General features: G+C 50.1%; 1 protein-coding gene across 2 annotated transcripts in view; it reads right to left on the reverse strand.

The window, feature by feature from the left end:
• The window catches only part of LOC109877337 (tetraspanin-8), a 28,559-nt gene extending 7,948 nt beyond the window's left edge, over positions 1-20,611 (reverse strand). The window contains exons 1-3 of one of the 2 annotated variants that reach the window (XM_031815252.1): positions 19,972-20,611; positions 2,472-2,534; positions 2,187-2,306 (exon numbers count right to left, since the gene is read on the reverse strand). In XM_031815252.1, coding sequence (XP_031671112.1) covers positions 2,187-2,306; positions 2,472-2,534; positions 19,972-20,028 — 240 coding nt within the window. In that variant the 5' untranslated portion in view covers positions 20,029-20,611. The remainder of the gene's footprint in view (positions 1-2,186; positions 2,307-2,471; positions 2,535-19,971) is intronic. The other variant, XM_031815253.1, reaches the window with a different exon arrangement.
• Positions 20,612-21,271: the final 660 nt, after the last annotated feature.

Genomic DNA, 21,271 nt, shown 5'->3' on the forward strand with positions numbered 1-21,271 from the left:
TTAGACTTATTTTCATTAAATGTAGTTCACTCATCTCTGTGTCCCTGTAATAGTGAAGTAGTACCCCAATGTCAATTAGATGGCGTGGTGTGGGCCAATTCAAAGCACTGAAAATCTGGATTCTGTGATCTTGATCAGTTGCCATCGGGATCAGATTGATCCAATTATTTTCTGGAGTGGGGAAAATGGCTGAAAAACAGCCAGATTGTAATCTGATCCTGGATAGCAAAAACAGACTCTGGATCATTCTGATCTTTAAAGTTGTGAAAACAAAATTGGCCATAGAAGTCTTTTCCAATGGGTGACCTGGGAAACCAGCTCACACTTGGCATCTCTTTTGCAAGAGTGACAACTCTGACATGTATGAAAAGGTTCAATAAATGATTGTGTGTGTAGGTACTTTTTCCACATTGTTCCATCTACATACAACACGCCATAATGACATAGCAAAAACAGGTTTAGCATTTTTATGCAAATTTATAAAAAAAAACTGAAATCTTATTTACATAAGAATTCAGACCCTTTGTTATGAGACATTGATCTCAGGTGCATCTTACTTCCATTGATATGTGTCTACATCTTGAACGGAGTCCACCTGTGGTCAATTTAATTGGACATGATTTGGAAAGGAACACATCTGTCTATACAAAGTACCACGGTTGACCGTGCATGTCAGAGCAAAAACCAATACGTGAGGTTCAAGGAGTTGTCCGTAGAGCACCGATACGGGATTGTGTCAAGGCACCGATACGGGATTGTGTCAAGGCACCGATATGGGATTGTGTCAAGGCACCGATACGGGGAAGGATAGCCCAAAAAATACTCTGTGGCATTGAACAGTGGCGTCCATCATTCTTAAATGGAAGACGTTTGGAACCACCAAGACTCAACCTAGAGCTGGCCTCACGGCCAAACTGAGCAATAGGGGAAGGGGCTTGGTCAGTGAGGTGACCAAGAACCGAATGGTCACTCTGACAGAGCTCTAGAATTCCTCTGGAGATGGGAGAACCTTCCAGAATGACAACAATCTTTGCAGTACTCCACCAATCAGGCCTTTATGGTAGTGGCCAGACGGTAGCCACTCCTCAGTAAAAAGGCTTGGAGTTTGCTAGAAGGCACCTAAAGGACTCGGACCATGAGAAAAATGATTGTATGATAAAACCAAGATTTAACTCTTTGGCCTGAATGCCAAGCGTCATGTCTTGAGGAAATCTGGCACCATCCCTACGGTGAAGCGTGGTGGTGGCAGCATCATGCTGTGGGGGACGCTTTTCAGTGGCAGGGACAAGGAGACTAGCCCGGAATGAGGGAAAGATGAACGGAGCAAAATACAGAGAGATACTTGATGAAAACATGCTCCAGAGCGCTCTGGACCTCAGACTGGTGTGAAGGTTCACCTTCCAACAGGACAATGACACTAAGCACACAGCCAAGCCAACGCAGGAGTGGCTTCCGGACAAGTCTCAATGTCCTTGAGTGGCCGAACCAGAGCCCGGACTTGAACCCGATCAAACATCTCTGGAGAGACCTGAAAAATAGCTGTGTAGCAACGCTCCCCATTCAACCTGACAGATCTTGCGGGGATCTGCAAAGAAGAATAGGATAAACTCCACAAATACAGGTTTGCCAAGCTTTCTGCATCATTCCCAACAAGACTCAAGTTTGTAATCGCTGCCAAAAGTACTTCAACAAAGTACTGAGAAAAGGTCCTGAAGACTTATGTAACAGGGATTGTTTTATTACAACCTGTTTTTGATTTGTCATTATGGGGTAGTGTGATGTCATTATGGGGTAGTGTGATGTCATTATGGGGTAGTGTGATGTCATTATGGGGTAGTGTGATGTCATTATGGGGTAGTGTGATGTCATTATGGGGTAGTGTGATGTCATTATGGGGTAGTGATGTCATTATGGGGTAGTGTGATGTCATTATGGGGTAGTGTGTAGATTGAGAAAAGTTCATATATTTTTGAATAAGGCTGTAACATGAAATGTGGAAAAAGTCAAGAGGTCTGCATACTTTTCAAATGCACTGCATATGAAGAGACTGGTTTGGTTAGAACCTAGAACCGCTTCAGCGGTTAGCTATTGGGACAGCATTATCCTATGCAGTGTACAATAATGTAACATTTTAAATGTAAATGTGAGGGTTGGCTATTGTAAGGAAGTGTGTGTTTCCCCCTCACCAGAATGAGCATGCATCGGTTTTCCTTAATGGCTCCACAGCAGCCCAGGAAGCCCAGTACCATGATGATGACGCCAACAGCTATCAGCAGGTCTACAAACGGCACTGCCTCATCCATTATCTGAGGGACGGGGACAGACAGTTACTCAGTCATTTTACATGTAGATGTGTTAAATAGGTTTATATTGCTGGATGCATTTGTTTCAAGGTGCTATTTTTTTACTGTGTAAAGAGGGCTTTTGATGGTGTTGTCATTAATTTAGTGTCACACTGGACATTTCCTTACCACGTTTCCATTCTTGCTCACTTTGAGGTAGATGGAGACACCAAGAATAATGCAGCCACTGATCTGGAAAACAAAATGAGATGACATTTTTATCTAGAATCAACTTTAGAAAGTTGTGCGTTTCAATGTCCCTGGGATTGACGGAACAGGTCTTTTTGCATACCAACTCAACATGAATGTGGATTCATTTAAAAGAATCACACACTATCTACATCTAGTGGCACCTCTGAGGAACTACAGTTGAACCACCATCACAATGGAGGAGATACAGCATCATCCAGTCCCCACATGAGGATATCTTTCCTGGGTTAACAGTGGACTCTAGACCACATGGGAGAATCTCAATTGCATTAACTTGATTCCTCAGATCCTCTCCTCTTAAATACAGAGGGGAGAGGATGCGAGGAATCCAGGAAATTAAATAGAGATTCTCCCGTGGTGTCAGGTTACATACATTGAATATTTAACACATTTTTTTTTGCCAGTCAACACAACTCCAGTAACTTGAAGCCATCGATGAATGATTTGTTTGAAAGCATTTCATACTCACAGTATGGGCCTGTGGACATCAGGTTAAATGTCAAGGCTACATGAATGAATGCTCATTATTTAGAGAGATTATATACCATATACCCAAATTTATGTTGAAGACATTCTGCGATGACTGGACTATGAATTTGGTAATTATTTTGGCTTTCAAAAAGTTGAGATTCCCTTCAATTTAAAAAAAAAGATTCTGATTGACATTAACTCCAAATATGAGTCCCCACATCCACACAGCCCCCCTTGTGGACTATAGTGGCATGCCCAAGCAGGAGAGGTTGTGACATCATGACTTGCATCGAGTCATTCCACACCCGTGCATCCAGTGACTCAAAAACACAGGAACCAGAAAACCTCAGTACTTAAGCTAAATGCAATGAGGGCTGTTTCCAAAATAAACACTGGGGTCTAGTCTTCGACAAGAGAGCTACTGTAAAGTGTCATTTCAGCAAACAATGGCAACTTCTGTTCTTAAGCCAGGGACACTTTAAAATGAGCTTCTACACAGTCAATATATTACACTATAACCTACAGTAGGTCCAGTCATCTCTGGTTAATATATTACACTATAACCTACAGTAGGTCCAGTCATCTCTGGTTAATATATTACACTATAACCTACAGTAGGTCCAGTCATCTCTGGTTAATATATTACACTATAACCTACAGTAGGTCCAGTCATCTGGTCAAATACGTGCAATGAACAGTTAAATCCCTCTGATAAAGGAGTTCGATTTCTCCGACGTGTAAATAGACCACATTACAAATAATAGAAGGCAGGGCAGGTATCAGTTCCCCCTTATGCTTTTCCTATCAGATTGTTGCTAAGCAACTCAAGACAAAAAACAACCTCGCAAAGCTTTTGTTTTTTTTCTTGAGATAAAGACCCGGTCCCCTTGCCAAGACTGGACAGGCAGAAAGCACGAGTCTTTGACAAAGAACAGGTTGTGAGCAGATCCTTGCTATTGTCTGGTCATTCACTGGCCCTGACATCATCCCAAATGGTATCTGATTACCCATTGGCCCAGAGGAGTATGCTTCCAATCAAGATCAAGGAGTTAAACCAGCTAACTGGCCTGAATATCATTCCAAATGGAATCTGATTAGAGACGGTCTAATGGCCTCATCCACACATCTAGGTTTAGCTTTCTTAACATTAAGTAAACCAGAAAAAAAAATGTTGTTTCTCAAAGTTAGCAGCCTAACTCATTGAGCCTGCTTTGTAGTATAACCCTCTGATCAACAGTAGTGCACTATAGGGAATCCTAGGGTTCCATTTGGGACACCTAATAGTAATTGCACCTGTCCACAAAGGTCAGGTGACACCTTATACCTCAGACTGAATATCGTTTGTTTGTAAACCAACTCAAAACGTACCTGGCGAGCCAAGCGTTCAGTTATTGCAGTGAGGCAACATTGGCTGCCTGAAAATATCACAAGTCTAAAGCATAGAGTACAGTTATGTCTAGATACAGTGGGGCAAAAAGTATTTAGTCAGCCACCAATTGTGCAAGTTCTCCCACTTAAAAAGATGAGGCCTGTAATTTATCATCATAGGTACACTTCAACTATGACAGACAAAATGAGAGAAAAAAAAATCCAGAAAAATCACATTATCGGATGTTGAATGAATTTATTTGCAAATTATGGTGGAAAATACGTATTTGCTCAATAAAAAAAGTTTCTCAATACTTTGTTATATACCCTTTGTTGGCAATGACAGAGGTCAAACGTTTTCTTTAAGTCTTCACAAGGTTTTCACACTGTTGCTGGTATTTTGGCCCATTCCTCCATGCAGATCTCCTCTAGAGCAGTGATGTTTTGGGACTGTTGCTGGGCAACAGACTTTCAACTCCCTCCAAAGATTTTCTATGGGGTTGAGATCTGGAGACTGGCTAGGCCACTCCAGGACCGTGAAATGCTTCTTACGAAGCCACTCCTTCGTTGCCCGGGCGGTGTGTTTGGGATCATTGTCATGCTGAAAGACCCAGCCACGTTTCATCTTCAATGCCCTTGCTGACGGAAGAAGGTTTTCACTCAAAAACTCACGATACATGGCCCCATTCATTCTTTCCTTTACACGGATCAGTCGTCCTGGTCCCTTTGTAGAAAAACTGCCCCAAAGCATGAATGTTTCCACCCCCATGCTTCACAGTAGGTATGGTGTTCTTTGGATGCAACTCAGCATTCTTTGTCCTCCAAACACGACGAGTTGAGTTTTTACCAAAAAGTTATATTTTGTTTTCATCTGACCATATGACACTCCCAATCTTCTTCTGGATCAACCAAATGCTCTCTAGCAAACTTCAGACGGGCCTGGACATGTACTGGCTTAAGCAGGGGGACACGTCTGGCACTGCAGGATTTGAGTCCCTGGTGGCGTAGTGTGTTACTGATGGTAGGCTTTGTTACTTTGGTCCCAGCTCTCTGCAGGTCATTCACTAGGTCCCCCCGTGTGGTTCTGGGATTTTTGCTCACCGTTCTTGTGATCATTTTGAGCCCACGGGGTGAGATCTTGCGTGGAGCCCCAGATCGAGGGAGATTATCAGTAGTGTTGTATGTCTTCCATTTCCTAATAATTTGTCCCACAGTTGATTTCTTCAAACCAAGCTGCTTACCTATTGCAGATTCAGTCTTCCCAGCCTGGTGCAGGTCTACAAAAAAAAAAATTCTGGTGTCCTTTGACAGCTCTTTGGTCTTGGCCATAGTGGAGTTTGGAGTGTGACTGTTTGAGGTTGTGGACAGGTGTCTTTTATACTGATAACAAGTTCAAACAGGTGCTATTAATACAGGTAACGAGTGGAGGACAGATGAGTCTCTGAAAGAAGAAGTTACAGATCTGTGAGAGCCAGAAATCTTTCTTGTTTGTAGGTGACCAATTACTCATTTTCCACCATAATTTGCAAATAAATTCATTAAAAATACTACAATGTGATTTTCTGGATTTCTTTTCTTCTCATTTTGTCTGTCATATTTGAAGTGTACCTATGATGAAAATTACAGGCCTCTCGTTTTTAAATGGGAGAACTTGCACAATTAGTGGCTGACTAAATACTCTTTTGCCCCACTGTACATGACGAGTGGTATGCTCAACTAAGGAACAGAGCAACACGGCTTTCCATTCTAGAGCGGCACAAGAGTTCCATTTTAGAAGACACTTCTGCAATAACATTCTGGCACCATCTCCTACATCAGTCATATAGAAGCTGAAGGAGAGCAAACCACACACTAAACACTGTGCCTGGTGACATTTAGCCAGATATCTGGATTGTCTTCATTACACAACAACGGAAGAAAACTGCCCAACTCAGGGAGGGATAGAGGCTTGTCCAACTCAGGGAGGGGTAGAGGCTTGTCCAACTCAGGGAGGGGTAGAGGCTTGACCAACTCAGGGAGGGGTAGAGGCTTGTCCAACTCAGGGAGGGGTAGAGGCTTGTCCAACTCAGGGAGGGGTAGAGGCTTGTCCAACTCAGGGAGGGGTAGAGGCTTGTCCAACTCAGGGAGGGGGTAGAGGCTTGTCCAACTCAGGGAGGGGGTAGAGGCTTGACCAACTCAGGGAGGGGGTAGAGGCTTGTCCAACTCAGGGAGGGGGTAGAGGCTTGTCCAACTCAGGGAGGGGTAGAGGCGTGTCCAACTCAGGGAGGGGTAGAGGCGTGTCCAACTCAGGGAGGGGGTAGAGGCGTGTCCAACTCAGGGAGGGGGTAGAGGCTTGTCCAACTCAGGGAGGGGGTAGAGGCTTGTCCAACTCAGGGAGGGGGTAGAGGCTTGTCCAACTCAGGGAGGGGTAGAGGCTTGTCCAACTCAGGGAGGGGGTAGAGGCTTGTCCAACTCAGGGAGGGGTAGAGGCTTGTCCAACTCAGGGAGGGGTAGAGGCTTGTCCAACTCAGGGAGGGGTAGAGGCTTGTCCAACTCAGGGAGGGGTAGAGGCTTGTCCAACTCAGGGAGGGGTAGAGGCTTGTCCAACTCAGGGAGGGGTAGAGGCTTGTCCAACTCAGGGAGGGGTAGAGGCTTGTCCAACTCAGGGAGGGGTAGAGGCTTGTCCAACTCAGGGAGGGGTAGAGGCTTGTCCAACTCAGGGAGGGGTAGAGGCTTGTCCAACTCAGGGAGGGGTAGAGGCTTGTCCCAACTCAGGGAGGGGTAGAGGCTTGTCCAACTCAGGGAGGGGTAGAGGCTTGTCCAACTCAGGGAGGGGTAGAGGCTTGTCCAACTCAGGGAGGGGTAGAGGCTTGTCCAACTCAGGGAGGGGTAGAGGCTTGTCCAACTCAGGGAGGGGTAGAGGCTTGTCCAACTCAGGGAGGGGTAGAGGCTTGTCCAACTCAGGGAGGGGTAGAGGCTTGTCCAACTCAGGGAGGGGTAGAGGCTTGTCCAACTCAGGGAGGGGTAGAGGCTTGTCCAACTCAGGGAGGGGTAGAGGCTTGTCCAACTCAGGGAGGGGTAGAGGCTTGTCCAACTCAGGGAGGGGTAGAGGCTTGTCCAACTCAGGGAGGGGTAGAGGCTTGTCCAACTCAGGGAGGGGTAGAGGCTTGTCCAACTCAGGGAGGGGTAGAGGCTTGTCCAACTCAGGGAGGGGTAGAGGCTTGTCCAACTCAGGGAGGGGTAGAGGCTTGTCCAACTCAGGGAGGGGTAGAGGCTTGTCCAACTCAGGGAGGGGTAGAGGCTTGTCCAACTCAGGGAGGGGTAGAGGCTTGTCCAACTCAGGGAGGGGTAGAGGCTTGTCCAACTCAGGGAGGGGTAGAGGCTTGTCCAACTCAGGGAGGGGTAGAGGCTTGTCCAACTCAGGGAGGGGTAGAGGCTTGTCCAACTCAGGGAGGGGTAGAGGCTTGTCCAACTCAGGGAGGGGTAGAGGCTTGTCCAACTCAGGGAGGGGTAGAGGCTTGTCCAACTCAGGGAGGGGTAGAGGCTTGTCAACTCAGGGAGGGGTAGAGGCTTGTCCAACTCAGGGAGGGGTAGAGGCTTGTCCAACTCAGGGAGGGGTAGAGGCTTGTCCAACTCAGGAGGGGTAGAGGCTTGTCCAACTCAGGGAGGGGGTAGAGGCTTGTCCAACTCAAGGGAGGGGTAGAGGCTTGTCCAACTCAGGGAGGGGTAGAGGCTTGTCCAACTCAGGGAGGGGTAGAGGCTTGTCCAACTCAGGGAGGGGGTAGAGGCTTGTCCAACTCAGGGAGGGGTAGAGGCTTGTCCAACTCAGGGAGGGGTAGAGGCTTGTCCAACTCAGGGAGGGGTAGAGGCTTGTCCAACTCAGGGAGGGGTAGAGGCTTGTCCAACTCAGGGAGGGGTAGAGGCTTGTCCAACTCAGGGAGGGGGTAGAGGCTTGTCCAACTCAGGGAGGGGTGAGGCGTCACCAGGGGGTAAGGCTTGTCCAACTCAGGGAGGGGTAAGAGGCTTGTCCAACTCAGGGAGGGGTAGAGGCTTGTCCAACTCAGGGAGGGGGTAGAGGCTTGTCCAACTCAGGGAGGGGTAGAGGCTTGTCCAACTCAGGGAGGGGTAGAGGCTTGTCCAACTCAGGGAGGGGTAGAGGCTTGTCCAACTCAGGGAGGGGTAGAGGCTTGTCCAACTCAGGGAGGGGTAGAGGCTTGTCCAACTCAGGGAGGGGTAGAGGCTTGTCCAACTCAGGGAGGGGTAGAGGCTTGTCCAACTCAGGGAGGGGTAGAGGCTTGTCCAACTCAGGGAGGGGTAGAGGCTTGTCCAACTCAGGGAGGGGTAGAGGCTTGTCCAACTCAGGGAGGGGTAGAGGCTTGTCCAACTCAGGGAGGGGTAGAGGCTTGTCCAACTCAGGGAGGGGTAGAGGCTTGTCCAACTCAGGGAGGGGTAGAGGCTTGTCCAACTCAGGGAGGGGTAGAGGCTTGTCCAACTCAGGGAGGGGTAGAGGCTTGTCCAACTCAGGGAGGGGTAGAGGCTTGTCCAACTCAGGGAGGGGTAGAGGCTTGTCCAACTCAGGGAGGGGGTAGAGGCTTGTCCAACTCAGGGAGGGGTAGAGGCTTGTCCAACTCAGGGAGGGGTAGAGGCTTGTCCAACTCAGGGAGGGGTAGAGGCTTGTCCAACTCAGGGAGGGGTAGAGGCTTGTCCAACTCAGGGAGGGGTAGAGGCTTGTCCAACTCAGGGAGGGGGTAGAGGCTTGTCCAACTCAGGGAGGGGTAGAGGCTTGTCCAACTCAGGGAGGGGGTAGAGGCTTGTCCAACTCAGGGAGGGGTAGAGGCTTGTCCAACTCAGGGAGGGGGTAGAGGCTTGTCCAACTCAGGGAGGGGTAGAGGCTTGTCCAACTCAGGGAGGGGTAGAGGCTTGTCCAACTCAAGGGAGGGGTAGAGGCTTGTCCAACTCAGGGAGGGGTAGCTTCCACTCAGGAGGGGTAGAAGGCTTGTCCCAACTCAGGGAGGGGTAGAGGCTTGTCCAACTCAGGGAGGGGTAGAGGCTTGTCCAACTCAGGGAGGGGTAGAGGCTTGTCCAACCAGGGAGGGGGTAGCCCAACTCAGGGAGGGGTAGAGGCTTGTCCAACTCAGGGGAGGGGTAGAGGCTTGTCCAACTCAGGGAGGGGTAGAGGCTTGTCCAACTCAGGGAGGGGTAGAGGCTTGTTCCAACTCAGGGAGGGGTAGAGGCTTGTCCACTCAGGGAGGGGGTAGAGGCTTGTCCAACTCAGGGAGGGGTAGAGGCTTGTCCCAACTCAGGGAGGGGTAGAGGCTTGTCCAACTCAGGGAGGGGTAGAGGCTTGTCCAACTCAGGGAGGGGTAGAGGCTTGTCCAACTCAGGGAGGGGTAGAGGCTTGTCCCAACTCAGGGAGGGGTAGAGGCTTGTCCAACTCAGGGAGGGGTAGAGGCTTGTCCAACTCAGGGAGGGGGTAGAGGCTTGTCAACTCAGGGAGGGGGTAGAGGCTTGTCCAACTCAGGGAGGGGTAGAGGCTTGTCCAACTCAGGGAGGGGTAGAGGCTTGTCCACCTCAGGGAGGGGTAGAGGCTTGTCAACTCAGGGAGGGGTAGAGGCTTGTCCAACTCAGGGAGGGGTAGAGGCTTGTCCAACTCAGGGAGGGGGTAGAGGCTTGTCCAACTCAGGGAGGGGTAGAGGCTTGTCCAACTCAGGGAGGGGTAGAGGCTTGTCCAACTAGGGAGGGGTAGAGGCTTGTCCAACTCAGGGAGGGGTAGAGGCTTGTCCAACTCAGGGAGGGGTAGAGGCTTGTCCAACTCAGGGAGGGGTAGAGGCTTGTCCAACTCAGGGAGGGGTAGAGGCTTGTCCAACTCAGGGAGGGGTAGAGGCTTGTCCAACTCAGGGAGGGGTAGAGGCTTGTCCAACTCAGGGAGGGGGTAGAGGCTTGTCCAACTCAGGGAGGGGTAGAGGCTTGTCCAACTCAGGGAGGGGGTAGAGGCTTGTCCAACTCAGGGAGGGGGTAGAGGCTTGTCCAACTCAGGGAGGGGTAGAGGCTTGTCCAACTCAGGGAGGGGGTAGAGGCTTGTCCAACTCAGGGAGGGGTAGAGGCTTGTCCAACTCAGGGAGGGGTAGAGGCTTGTCCAACTCAGGGAGGGGTAGAGGCTTGTCCAACTCAGGGAGGGGTAGAGGCTTGTCCACTCAGGGAGGGGTAGAGGCTTGTCCAACTCAGGGAGGGGTAGAGGCTTGTCCACTCAGGGAGGGGTAGAGGCTTGTCCAACTCAGGGAGGGGGTAGAGGCTTGTCCAACTCAGGGAGGGGTAGAGGCTTGTCCAACTCAGGGAGGGGTAGAGGCTTGTCCAACTCAGGGAGGGGTAAGAGGCCTTGTCCAACTCAGGGAGGGGTAGAGGCTTGTCCAACTCAGGGAGGGGGTAGAGGCTTGTCCAACTCAGGGAGGGGTAGAGGCTTGTCCCAACTCAGGGAGGGGGTAGAGGCTTGTCCAACTCAGGGAGGGGGTAGAGCTTGTCCAACTCAGGGAGGGGGTAGAGGCTTGTCCAACTCAGGGAGGGGTAGAGGCTTGTCCAAGCTCAGGGAGGGGTAAGAGGCTTGTCCAACTCAGGGAGGGGTAGAGGCTTGTCCAACTCAGGGAGGGGTAGAGGCTGTCCAACTCAGGGAGGGGGTAGAGCTTGTCCAACTCAGGGAGGGGTAGAGGCTTGTCCAACTCAGGGAGGGGGTAGAGGCTTGTCCAACTCAGGGAGGGGGTAGAGGCTTGTCCAACCAGGGAGGGGGTAGAGGCTTGTCCAACTCCAGGGAGGGGTAAGAGGCTTGTCCAACTCAGGGAGGGGGTAGAGGCTGTCCAACTCAGGGAGGGGTGTCCAACTCAGGGAGGGTAGAGGCCTTGTCCACTCAGGGAGGGGGTAGAGGCTTGTCAACTCAGGGAGGGGGTAGAGGCTTGTCCAACTCAGGGAGGGGTAGAGGCTTGTCCAACTCAGGGAGGGGTAGAGGCTTTGTCCAACCAGGGAGGGGGTCGAGGCCTTGTCCAAGCTCAAGGGGGGGTAGAGGCTTGTCCACTCAGGGAGGGGTAGAGGCTTGTCCAACTCAGGGAGGGGGTAGAGGCTTGTCCAACTCAGGGAGGGGGTAGAGGCTTGTCCAACTCAGGGAGGGGGTAGAGGCTTGGTCCAACTCAGGGAGGGGGTAGAGGCTTGTCCAACTCAGGGAGGGGGTAGAGGCTTGTCCACTCAGGGAGGGGGTAGAGGCTTGTCCAACTCAGGAGGGGGTAGAGGCTTGTCCACTCAGAGGCTTGTCCCAACTCAGGAGGGGTAGAGGCTTTTCCACTCAGGGAGGGGTATGAGGCTTGTCCAACTCAGGGAGGGGTAGAGGCTTGTCCAACTCAGGGAGGGGTAGAGGCTTGTCCAACTCAGGGAGGGGTAGAGGCTTGTCCAACTCAGGGAGGGGTAGAGGCTTGTCCAACTCAGGGAGGGGTAGAGGCTTGTCCAACTCAGGGAGGGGTAGAGGCTTGTCCAACTCAGGGAGGGGTAGAGGCTTGTCCAACTCAGGGAGGGGTAGAGGCTTGTCCAACTCAGGGAGGGGTAGAGGCTTGTCCAACTCAGGGAGGGGTAGAGGCTTGTCCAACTCAGGGAGGGGTAGAGGCTTGTCCAACTCAGGGAGGGGTAGAGGCTTGTCCAACTCAGGGAGGGGTAGAGGCTTGTCCAACTCAGGGAGGGGTAGAGGCTTGTCCAACTCAGGGAGGGGTAGAGGCTTGTCCAACTCAGGGAGGGGTAGAGGCTTGTCCAACTCAGGGAGGGGTAGAGGCTTGTCCAACTCAGGGAGGGGTAGAGGCTTGTCCAACTCAGGGAGGGGTAGAGGCTTGTCCAACTCAGGGAGGGGTAGAGGCTTGTCCAACTCAGGGAGGGGTAGAGGCTTGTCCAACTCAGGGAGGGGTAGAGGCTTGTCCAACTCAGGGAGGGGTAGAGGCTTGTCCAACTCAGGGAGGGGTAGAGGCTTGTCCAACTCAGGGAGGGGTAGAGGCTTGTCCAACTCAGGGAGGGGTAGAGGCTTGTCCAACTCAGGGAGGGGTAGAGGCTTGTCCAACTCAGGGAGGGGTAGAGGCTTGTCCAACTCAGGGAGGGGTAGAGGCTTGTCCAACTCAGGGAGGGGTAGAGGCTTGTCCAACTCAGGGAGGGGTAGAGGCTTGTCCAACTCAGGGAGGGGTAGAGGCTTGTCCAACTCAGGGAGGGGTAGAGGCTTGTCCAACTCAGGGAGGGGTAGAGGCTTGTCCAACTCAGGGAGGGGTAGAGGCTTGTCCAACTCAGGGAGGGGTAGAGGCTTGTCCAACTCAGGGAGGGGGTAGAGGCTTGTCCAACTCAGGGAGGGGTAAGAGGCTTGTCCAACTCAGTGGAGGGGGTAGAGGCTTGTCCAACTCAGGGAGGGGGTAGAGGCTTGTTCCAACTCAGGGAGGGGTAGAGGCTTGTCCAACTCAGGGAGGGGGTAGAGGCTTGTCCAACTCAGGGAGGGGGTAGAGGCTTGTCCAACTCAGGGAGGGGGTAGAGGCTTGTCCAACTCAGGGAGGGGGTAGAGGCTTGTCCACTCAGGGAGGGGGTAGAGGCTTGTCAACTCAGGAGGGGGTAGAGGCTTGTCCAACTCAGGGAGGGGGTAGAGGCTTGTCCAACTCAGGGAGGGGGTAGAGGCTTGTCCAACTCAGGGAGGGGGTAGAGGCTTGTCCAACTCAGGGAGGGGGTAGAGGCTTGTCCAACTCAGGGAGGGGGTAGAGGCTTGTCCAACTCAGGGAGGGGGTAGAGGCTTGGTCCAACTCAGGGAGGGGGTAGAGGCTTGTCCAACTCAGGGAGGGGGTAGAGGCTTGTCCAACTCAGGGAGGGGGTAGAGCTTGTCCAACTCAGGAGGGGGTAGAGGCTTGTCCAACTCAGGGAGGGGGTAGAGGCTTGTCCAACCTCAGGGAGGGGGTAGAGGCTTGTCCAACTCAGGGAGGGGGTAGAGGCTTGTCCAACTCAGGGAGGGGGTAGAGGCTTGTCCAACTCAGGGAGGGGTAGAGGCTGTGTCCAACTCAGGGAGGGGGTAAGAGGCTGTCCAACTCAGGGAGGGGTAGAGGCTTGTCCACTCAGGGAGGGGGTAGAGGCTTGTCCAACTCAGGGAGGGGGTAGAGGCTTGTCAACTCAGGGAGGGGGTAGAGGCTTGTCCAACTCAGGGAGGGGGTAGAGGCTTGTCCAACTCAGGGAGGGGGTAGAGGCTTGTCCAACTCAGGGAGGGGGTAGAGGCTTGTCCAACTCAGGGAGGGGGTAGAGGCTTGTCCAACTCAGGGAGGGGGTAGAGGCTTGTCCAACTCAGGGGGGGGGTAGAGGCTTGTCCAACTCAGGGAGGGGGTAGAGGCTTGTCCAACTCAGGGAGGGGTAGAGGCTTGTCCAACTCAGGGAGGGGGTAGAGGCTTGTCCAACTCAGGGAGGGGTAGAGGCTTGTCCAACTCAGGGAGGGGTAGAGGCTTGTCCAACTCAGGGAGGGGTAGAGGCTTGTCCAACTCAGGGAGGGGGTAGAGGCGTGTCCAACTCAGGGAGGGGGTAGAGGCTTGTCCAACTCAGGGAGGGGGTAGAGGCTTGTCCAACTCAGGGAGGGGGTAGAGGCTTGTCCAACTCAGGGAGGGGGTAGAGGCTTGTCCAACTCAGGGAGGGGGTAGAGGCTTGTCCAACTCAGGGAGGGGGTAGAGGCTTGTCCAACTCAGGGAGGGGGTAGAGGCTTGTCCAACTCAGGGAGGGGGTAGAGGCTTGTCCAACTCAGGGAGGGGGTAGAGGCTTGTCCAACTCAGGGAGGGGGTAGAGGCTTGTCCAACTCAGGGAGGGGGTAGAGGCTTGTCCAACTCAGGGAGGGGGTAGAGGCTTGTCCAACTCAGGGAGGGGGTAGAGGCTTGTCCAACTCAGGGAGGGGGTAGAGGCTTTGTCCAACTCAGGGAGGGGGTAGAGGCTTGTCCAACTCAGGGAGGGGGTAGAGCTTGTCCAACTCAGGGAGGGGGTAGAGGCTTGTCCAACTCAGGGGAGGGGGTGAGGGCTTGTCCAACTCAGGGAGGGGGTAGAGGCTTGTTCCAACTCAGGGAGGGGGTAGAGGCTTGTCCAACTCAGGAGGGGGTAGAGGCTTGTCCAACTCAGGAGGGGTAGAGCGTGTCCAACTCAGGGAGGGGGGTAGAGGCCGTGTCCAACTCAGGGAGGGGGTTAGAGGCGTGTCCAACTCAGGGAGGGGTAGAGGCGTGTCCAACTCAGGGAGGGGGGTAGAGGCGTGTCCAACTCAGGGAGGGGTAGAGGCTTGTCCAACTCAGGGAGGGGTAGAGGCTGTCCAACTCAGGGAGGGGTAGAGGCTTGTCAACTCAGGGAGGGGTAGAGGCTTGTCCAACTCAGGGAGGGGTAGAGGCTTGTCCAACTCAGGGAGGGGTAGAGGCTTGTCCAACAGGGAGGGGTAGAGGCTTGTCCAACTCAGGGAGGGGTAGAGGCTTGTCCAACTCAGGGAGGGGTAGAGGCTTGTCCAACTCAGGGAGGGGGTAGAGGCGTGTCCAACTCAGGGAGGGGTAGAGGCTTGTCCAACTCAGGGAGGGGTAGAGGCGTGTCCAACTCAGGGAGGGGTAGAGGCGTGTCCAACTCAGGGAGGGGTAGAGGCGTGTCCAACTCAGGGAGGGGTAGAGGCGTGTCCAACTCAGGGAGGGGTAGAGGCTTGTCCAACTCAGGGAGGGTAGAGGCTTGTCCAACTCAGGGAGGGGTAGGAGGCTTGTCCAACTCAGGGAGGGGTAGAGGCTTGTCCAACTCAGGGAGGGGTAGAGGCTTGTCCAACTCAGGGAGGGGTAGAGGCTGTCCAACTCAGGGAGGGGTAGAGGCTTGTCCAACTCAGGGAGGGTAGAGGCTTGTCCAACTCAGGGCAGGGTGGTAGGGCTTGTCCAACTCAGGGAGGGGTAGAGGGCTTGTCCAACTCAGGGAGGGGTAGAGGCTTGTCCAACTCAGGGAGGGGGTAGAAGCTTGTCCAACTCAGGGAGGGGTAGAGGCTTGTCCAACTCAGGGAGGGGTAGAGGCGTGTCCAACTCAGGGAGGGGGTAGAGGCGTGTCCAACTCAGGGAGGGGTAGAGGCGTGTCAACTCAGGGAGGGGTCGAGGCTTGTCCAACTCAGGGAGGGGTGAGAGGCGTGTCCACTCAGGGAGGGGTAGAGGCGTGTCCAACTCAGGGAGGGGTAGAGGCTTGACCAACTCAGGGAGGGGTAGAGGCTTGACCAACTCAGGGAGGGGTAGAGGCTTGTCCAACTCAGGGAGGGGGTAGAGGGCGTGTCCAACTCAGGGAGGGGGTAGAGGCGTGTCCATTGAGAAACATTCATTTTGCATTTGATTTATTTTTAGCTATGGAGTGCACTAATGAATACGACCCTGCTTTAACTGTGGGAACTGAGAGGATTTGTTATGCTATAGTCGCAAAGAAAACAATCTTCCAGAATCAATGGAGGTAGAATTAGTTCTTCCCCTTCCCAGTCACCCGAAAGAAGGAGTTCTCCTTCCCAGTCACCCCAGAGTGAGAACCAGTTAAGGCAGTACTGGCACATTGTAGAACAGTGACTAAGTGATTAAGTGACACTTGCACCATTGTCTTCTATCCAACAACTAAGGGCCAGAGGTAATAGTCGTAGCCCAGTCCTCCAATACCACCAGTTTCATAAGTTAATGAGACCAGGGGCAAACACAGATTAATATGGGACTGAAACACGTCCTCAGGCCTAATGCAAACACAGATTAATATGGGACTGAAACACGTCCTCAGGCCTAATGCAAACACAGATTAATATGGGACTGTACTGAAACACGTCCTCAGGCCTAATGCAAACACAGATTAATATGGGACTGTACTGAAACACGTCCTCAGGCCTAATGCAAACACAGATTAATATGGGACTGTACTGAAACACGTCCTCAGGCCTAATGCAAACACAGATTAATATGGGACTGTACTGAAACACGTCCTCAGGCCTAATGCAAACACAGATTAATATGGGACTGTACTGAAACACGTCCTCAGGCCTAATGCAAACACAGATTAATATGACTGTACTGAAACATGTCCTCAGGCCTAATGCAAACACAGATTAATATGGGACTGAAACACGTCCTCAGGCCTAATGCAAACACAGATTAATATGGGACTGAAACACGTCCTCAGGCCTAATGCAAACACAGATTAATATGGGACTGAAACACGTCCTCAGGCCTAATGCAAACACAGATTAATATGGGACTGAAACACGTCCTCAGGCCTAATGCAAACACAGATTAATATGGGACTGTACTGAAACATGTCCTCAGGCCTAATGCAAACACAGTTGAAGTCAGAAGTTCTTGGCCAAATACATTTAAACTCAGTTTCACAATTCCTTACATTTAATCCTAGTAAAAAAATCATTGTTTTAGGATCACCACGTTATTTTAAGAATGTGAAATATCAGAATAATATGAGAGAAATATTTATTTCAGCTTTGATTAATTTCATCACATTCCCAGTTGGTCAGAAGTTTACATGCTACCAAATACTAATAGAGTGGATTGCCATTAAATTGTTTAACTTGGGTCAAATGTGTCGGGTAGCCTTCCACAATAAGTTGGGTGAATTTTGGCCCATTCCTCCTGACAGAGCTGGTGTAACAGTCAGGTTTGTAGGCCTCCTTGCTCACACATGCTTTTTCAGTTCTGCCCACAAATTATCTGTAGGATTGAGGTCAGGGCGTTGTGATGGCCACTCCAATACCTTGACTGTTGTCCTTAAGCCATTTTGCCACAACTTTGGAAGTATGCTTGGGGTCATTGTCCATTTGGAAGACCATTTGCGACCAAGATTTAACTTCCTGACTGATGTCTGGAGATGTTGCTTCAATATATCCACATAATATTCCATCCTCATGGTGCCATCTATTTTGTGAAGTGTACCAGTCCCTCCTGCAGCAATGCACCCCCACAACATGATGCTGCCACCCCCGTGCTTCACAGTTGGGATGGTGTTCTTCATCTTGTAAGCATCCCCTTGTTCCTCCAAACATAACGATGGTCATTATGGCCAAACAGTTCTATTTTTGTTTCATCAGACCAGAGGACATTTCTCCAAAAAGTACGATCTTTGTCCCCATGTGGAGTTGCAATCCGTAGTCTGGCTTTATGGCGGTTTTGGAGCAGTGGCTTCTTCCCTGCTAAGTGGCCTTTCAGGTTATGTCAATATAGGACACATTTTACTGTGGATATAGATACTCATGTAACTGTTTCCTCCAGCATCTTCACAAGGTCCTTTGCTGTTGTTCTGGGATTGATTTGCACCAAAGTACGTTTATCTCTAGGAGACAGAACGCGTCTCCTTCCTGTGCGGTATGATGGCTGTGTGGTCCCATGGTGTTTATACTTGAATACTATTGTTTGTACAGATGAATGTGGTGCCTTCAGGCTTTTGGAAATTGCTCCCAAAGATGAACCAGACTTGTGGATGTCTACAAAAAAACATTGAGGTCTTGGCTGATTTCTTTTGATTTTCCCATGATATCAAGCAAAGAGGCACCGAGTTTGAAGGTAGGCCTTGAAATACATCCACAGGTACACCTCCAATCGACTCAAATTATGTCAATTAGCCTATGACATAATTTTCCAAGCTGTTTAAAGGCACAGTCAACTTAGTGTACGTAAACTTCTCACCCACTGGAATTGCGATAGTGAATTATAAGTGAAATAATCTGTCTTTGTGGAGTGGTTGAAAAGCGAGTTTTAATGTTAATGACGCCACTCTAAGTGCATGTAAACTTCTGGACTTCAACTGTACATAGTGCTGTAACCTGCGAGTCTCTACAGTGCTGCACCTCTCCAACCTGTTATACTACATTACATTAGTGATGAACCTCTACAACCTGTCATGCTACATTACATCAGTGATCAACCTCTCCAACCTGTCGTGCTACATTACAGTGCTGTACCATACCCACTACAGGTTAGCACCTCTTCACCCCATAACAAAAGTGTTAAGCTACTAACGCCACATGAGTTTAATACACTTTCCACTACCCCATCAAGACACAACCCCTAGGCTTCTGAACATAGATATGTACAGGACATTCCAGAGAAAGAATAGTATAACAAATGATAACAGCTCTATAAAGAGTGACATAATTGTAGATTTTATTTATTCATCCGATTAGCTCCAGCCTTTCATCTGATCACCTAGATGGAGTGTTGTGACATATTGCTTAGGCTCTATATCTACCCAATCTTTAAGAGCTCCACTAAATACCTGGGGGGAGAGAATTAGAACTATGGTTTCTGGTTTATTTAAGGTTCGGTAAACATACGCAAAAACTCAGGACAAGTCCTAGCAACAGGCTAAGGACAGATAAACAGGAAGCACTACACTTAGTGATATTTTCTACATCAACAGTAGTAGAATATTGTATGTCCTACGTTGCCTGTCCAGGCTATGGTTGGGAGACTAGTTTAAGAAGAAGTTGACAAAACATACAGAGAAAAGGGACTTGGCTGTAAGGTTTCTTTCTACACAGATTAAATCACCATGTCACATCTTCCAAAACAACTACTTGTAAAAACTCAGGACAGAGACCAATGACAAAGTGATTGTTATTATTCTTTGAAGGGTTTAGATCTGAGAGAGTGCATCTATACATTATCCTGCTATGACCTGGCTATAACTTCCCTCTGGTCGGGCTGAGAAGTGCATCTATACATTATCCTGCTATGACCTGGCTATAACTTCCCTCTGGTCGGGCTGAGAAGTGCATCTATACATTATCCTACTATGACCTGGCTATAACTTCCCTCTGGTCGGGCTGAGAAGTGCATCTATACATTATCCTACTATGACCTGGCTATAACTTCCCTCTGGTCGGGCTGAGAAGTGCATCTATACATTATCCTGCTATGACCTGGCTATAACTTCCCTCTGGTCGGGCTGAGAAGTGCATCTATACATTATCCTGCTATGACCTGGCTATAACTTCCCTCTGGTCGGGCTGAGAAGTGCATCTATACATTATCCTGCTATGACCTGGCTATAACTTCCCTCTGGTCAGGCTGAGAAGTGCATCTATACATTATCCTGCTATGACCTGGCTATAACTTCCCTCTGGTCGGGCTGAGAAGTGCATCTATACATTATCCTACTATGACCTGGCTATAACTTCACTCTGGTCGGGCTGAGAAGTGCATCTATACATTATCCTACTATGACCTGGCTATAACTTCACTCTGGTCGGGCTGAGAGAGTGGCTAAATGAATTTATCATTGATTTGATAATGTCTTTAGAAAAGATGGAAAAAGCCAGTGTGGCTCTATGGAACAGAAACCATACGAAGGAGGGAGTGGTCAGTGTTTGTCTAAGGCTTCATGAATGTTAGTCATGTGATGTTCACACATTGTTTCCATAGAAATTTGAACGTCATCTCATTTCCATTGCAGACATGTAAACAGAGTTTAAAATGTATTACTATGTGTACTAGGCTACTAGTTGATCACTAAACAAACAAACATCACTATACACCACACACACACACAATAGTTTGTTTCTTTAAAGTAAAGAATGTAGGTTAATAGGACTCACCCAGAACAGTAGATTGAAGAGAAAGAGCAAGTACTTGATACACTTATTCACAGCCATCTTCTAACCTTCCAACAGACAGGACGTGATGTGACAAACCAATGTTAATCCCTACTCCTCCTGTTCCAGACTCACCCTGGTGTTGCAGGTGTGTGTGTGTGTGTGAGAGAGAGGGTTCTTTCACAAGCCCGTATTTAAAAGCTGTGGGTGTGGTTACTGACTACTCAGTCCAGTCCAGGCTCCTACCAGTCCCCACACTCTAGCTCGTATTTAAAAGCTGTGGGTGTGGTTACTGACTACTCAGTCCAGTCCAGGCACCAACAGTCTCCTACATAAAGACCCCACAGCAAACACCCTCCTCTGAAAACCTGACCCTCAGTCTTCTAGATAGTGAAACCCCAGAGCAAACACCCTCCTCTGTTTGTAGTTAAATACAGTTAGACTAGTTCAAGCAGTTCTGACTCTCGCTTGAGAGGCACAATTTACTCAGAGCAAAACAGTGGCAGACTGATCGCCAAAACATAGACGATGCAAACTACAATGACACCAGCTATATCCTGGGTAAAGAGTTTGTATGATGCCCTGAATATGCTTTCTGTATGGTCCTCATCACCTGCCTTTCTGAAGAACAATAGGCTGTTTTCCTTCATTAGATTGATTGGAAAGTCCTGGTGTTAAGGGCTTGATTTGGCAATGGGACCAATTCCAAATCAACCTCTAGCATCTAGGCCATGGGTGTTCAACTCATAGCATGGAGGTCCTCCTCTCTGCTGATTTTTGTTTTTTCCTTTCAATTAAGACGTAGACAACCAGGTGAGGATAGTTCCTTACTAATTAGTGTCCTTAATTCATCAATCAAGTACAAGGGAGGAGTGAAAACCCACAGACACTCAGCCCTTCGGGGAATGAGTTTGACACGTGACCTAGGCCCGCTTGGATATTTTAACTGATCAAATAGGTGAAGGCAATAATATGTTAATTGCTTCACCTTGCCTTATGATAGGCTGGGTTTCAGTTTTCACCATGTTGCTTACACCTTTCCAATCATTTCAGATCTCCAGGAGTGGCTAGGGAGTAGCCGATAGTCGTCTGTTTGGAATTCAGCCAATCTCTCCAAGTCCTCTGCTGGCTCGTTCATCAGTGTAATCAGCCAGTAACAATTATCATCTGAGTCCAATTAACTAATTACGCCTACTGCCAATGAACTACATTACCAAGGCTCACAAGCTGTACCTACTGCCAATGAACTACATTATCAAGGCTCACAAGCTGTACCTACTGCCAATGAACTACATTATCAAGG

This window comes from Oncorhynchus kisutch, unplaced genomic scaffold (assembly GCF_002021735.2).
Source record: "Oncorhynchus kisutch isolate 150728-3 unplaced genomic scaffold, Okis_V2 Okis09a-Okis19a_hom, whole genome shotgun sequence".
In the NCBI taxonomy this organism is placed as follows: domain Eukaryota; kingdom Metazoa; phylum Chordata; class Actinopteri; order Salmoniformes; family Salmonidae; genus Oncorhynchus; species Oncorhynchus kisutch.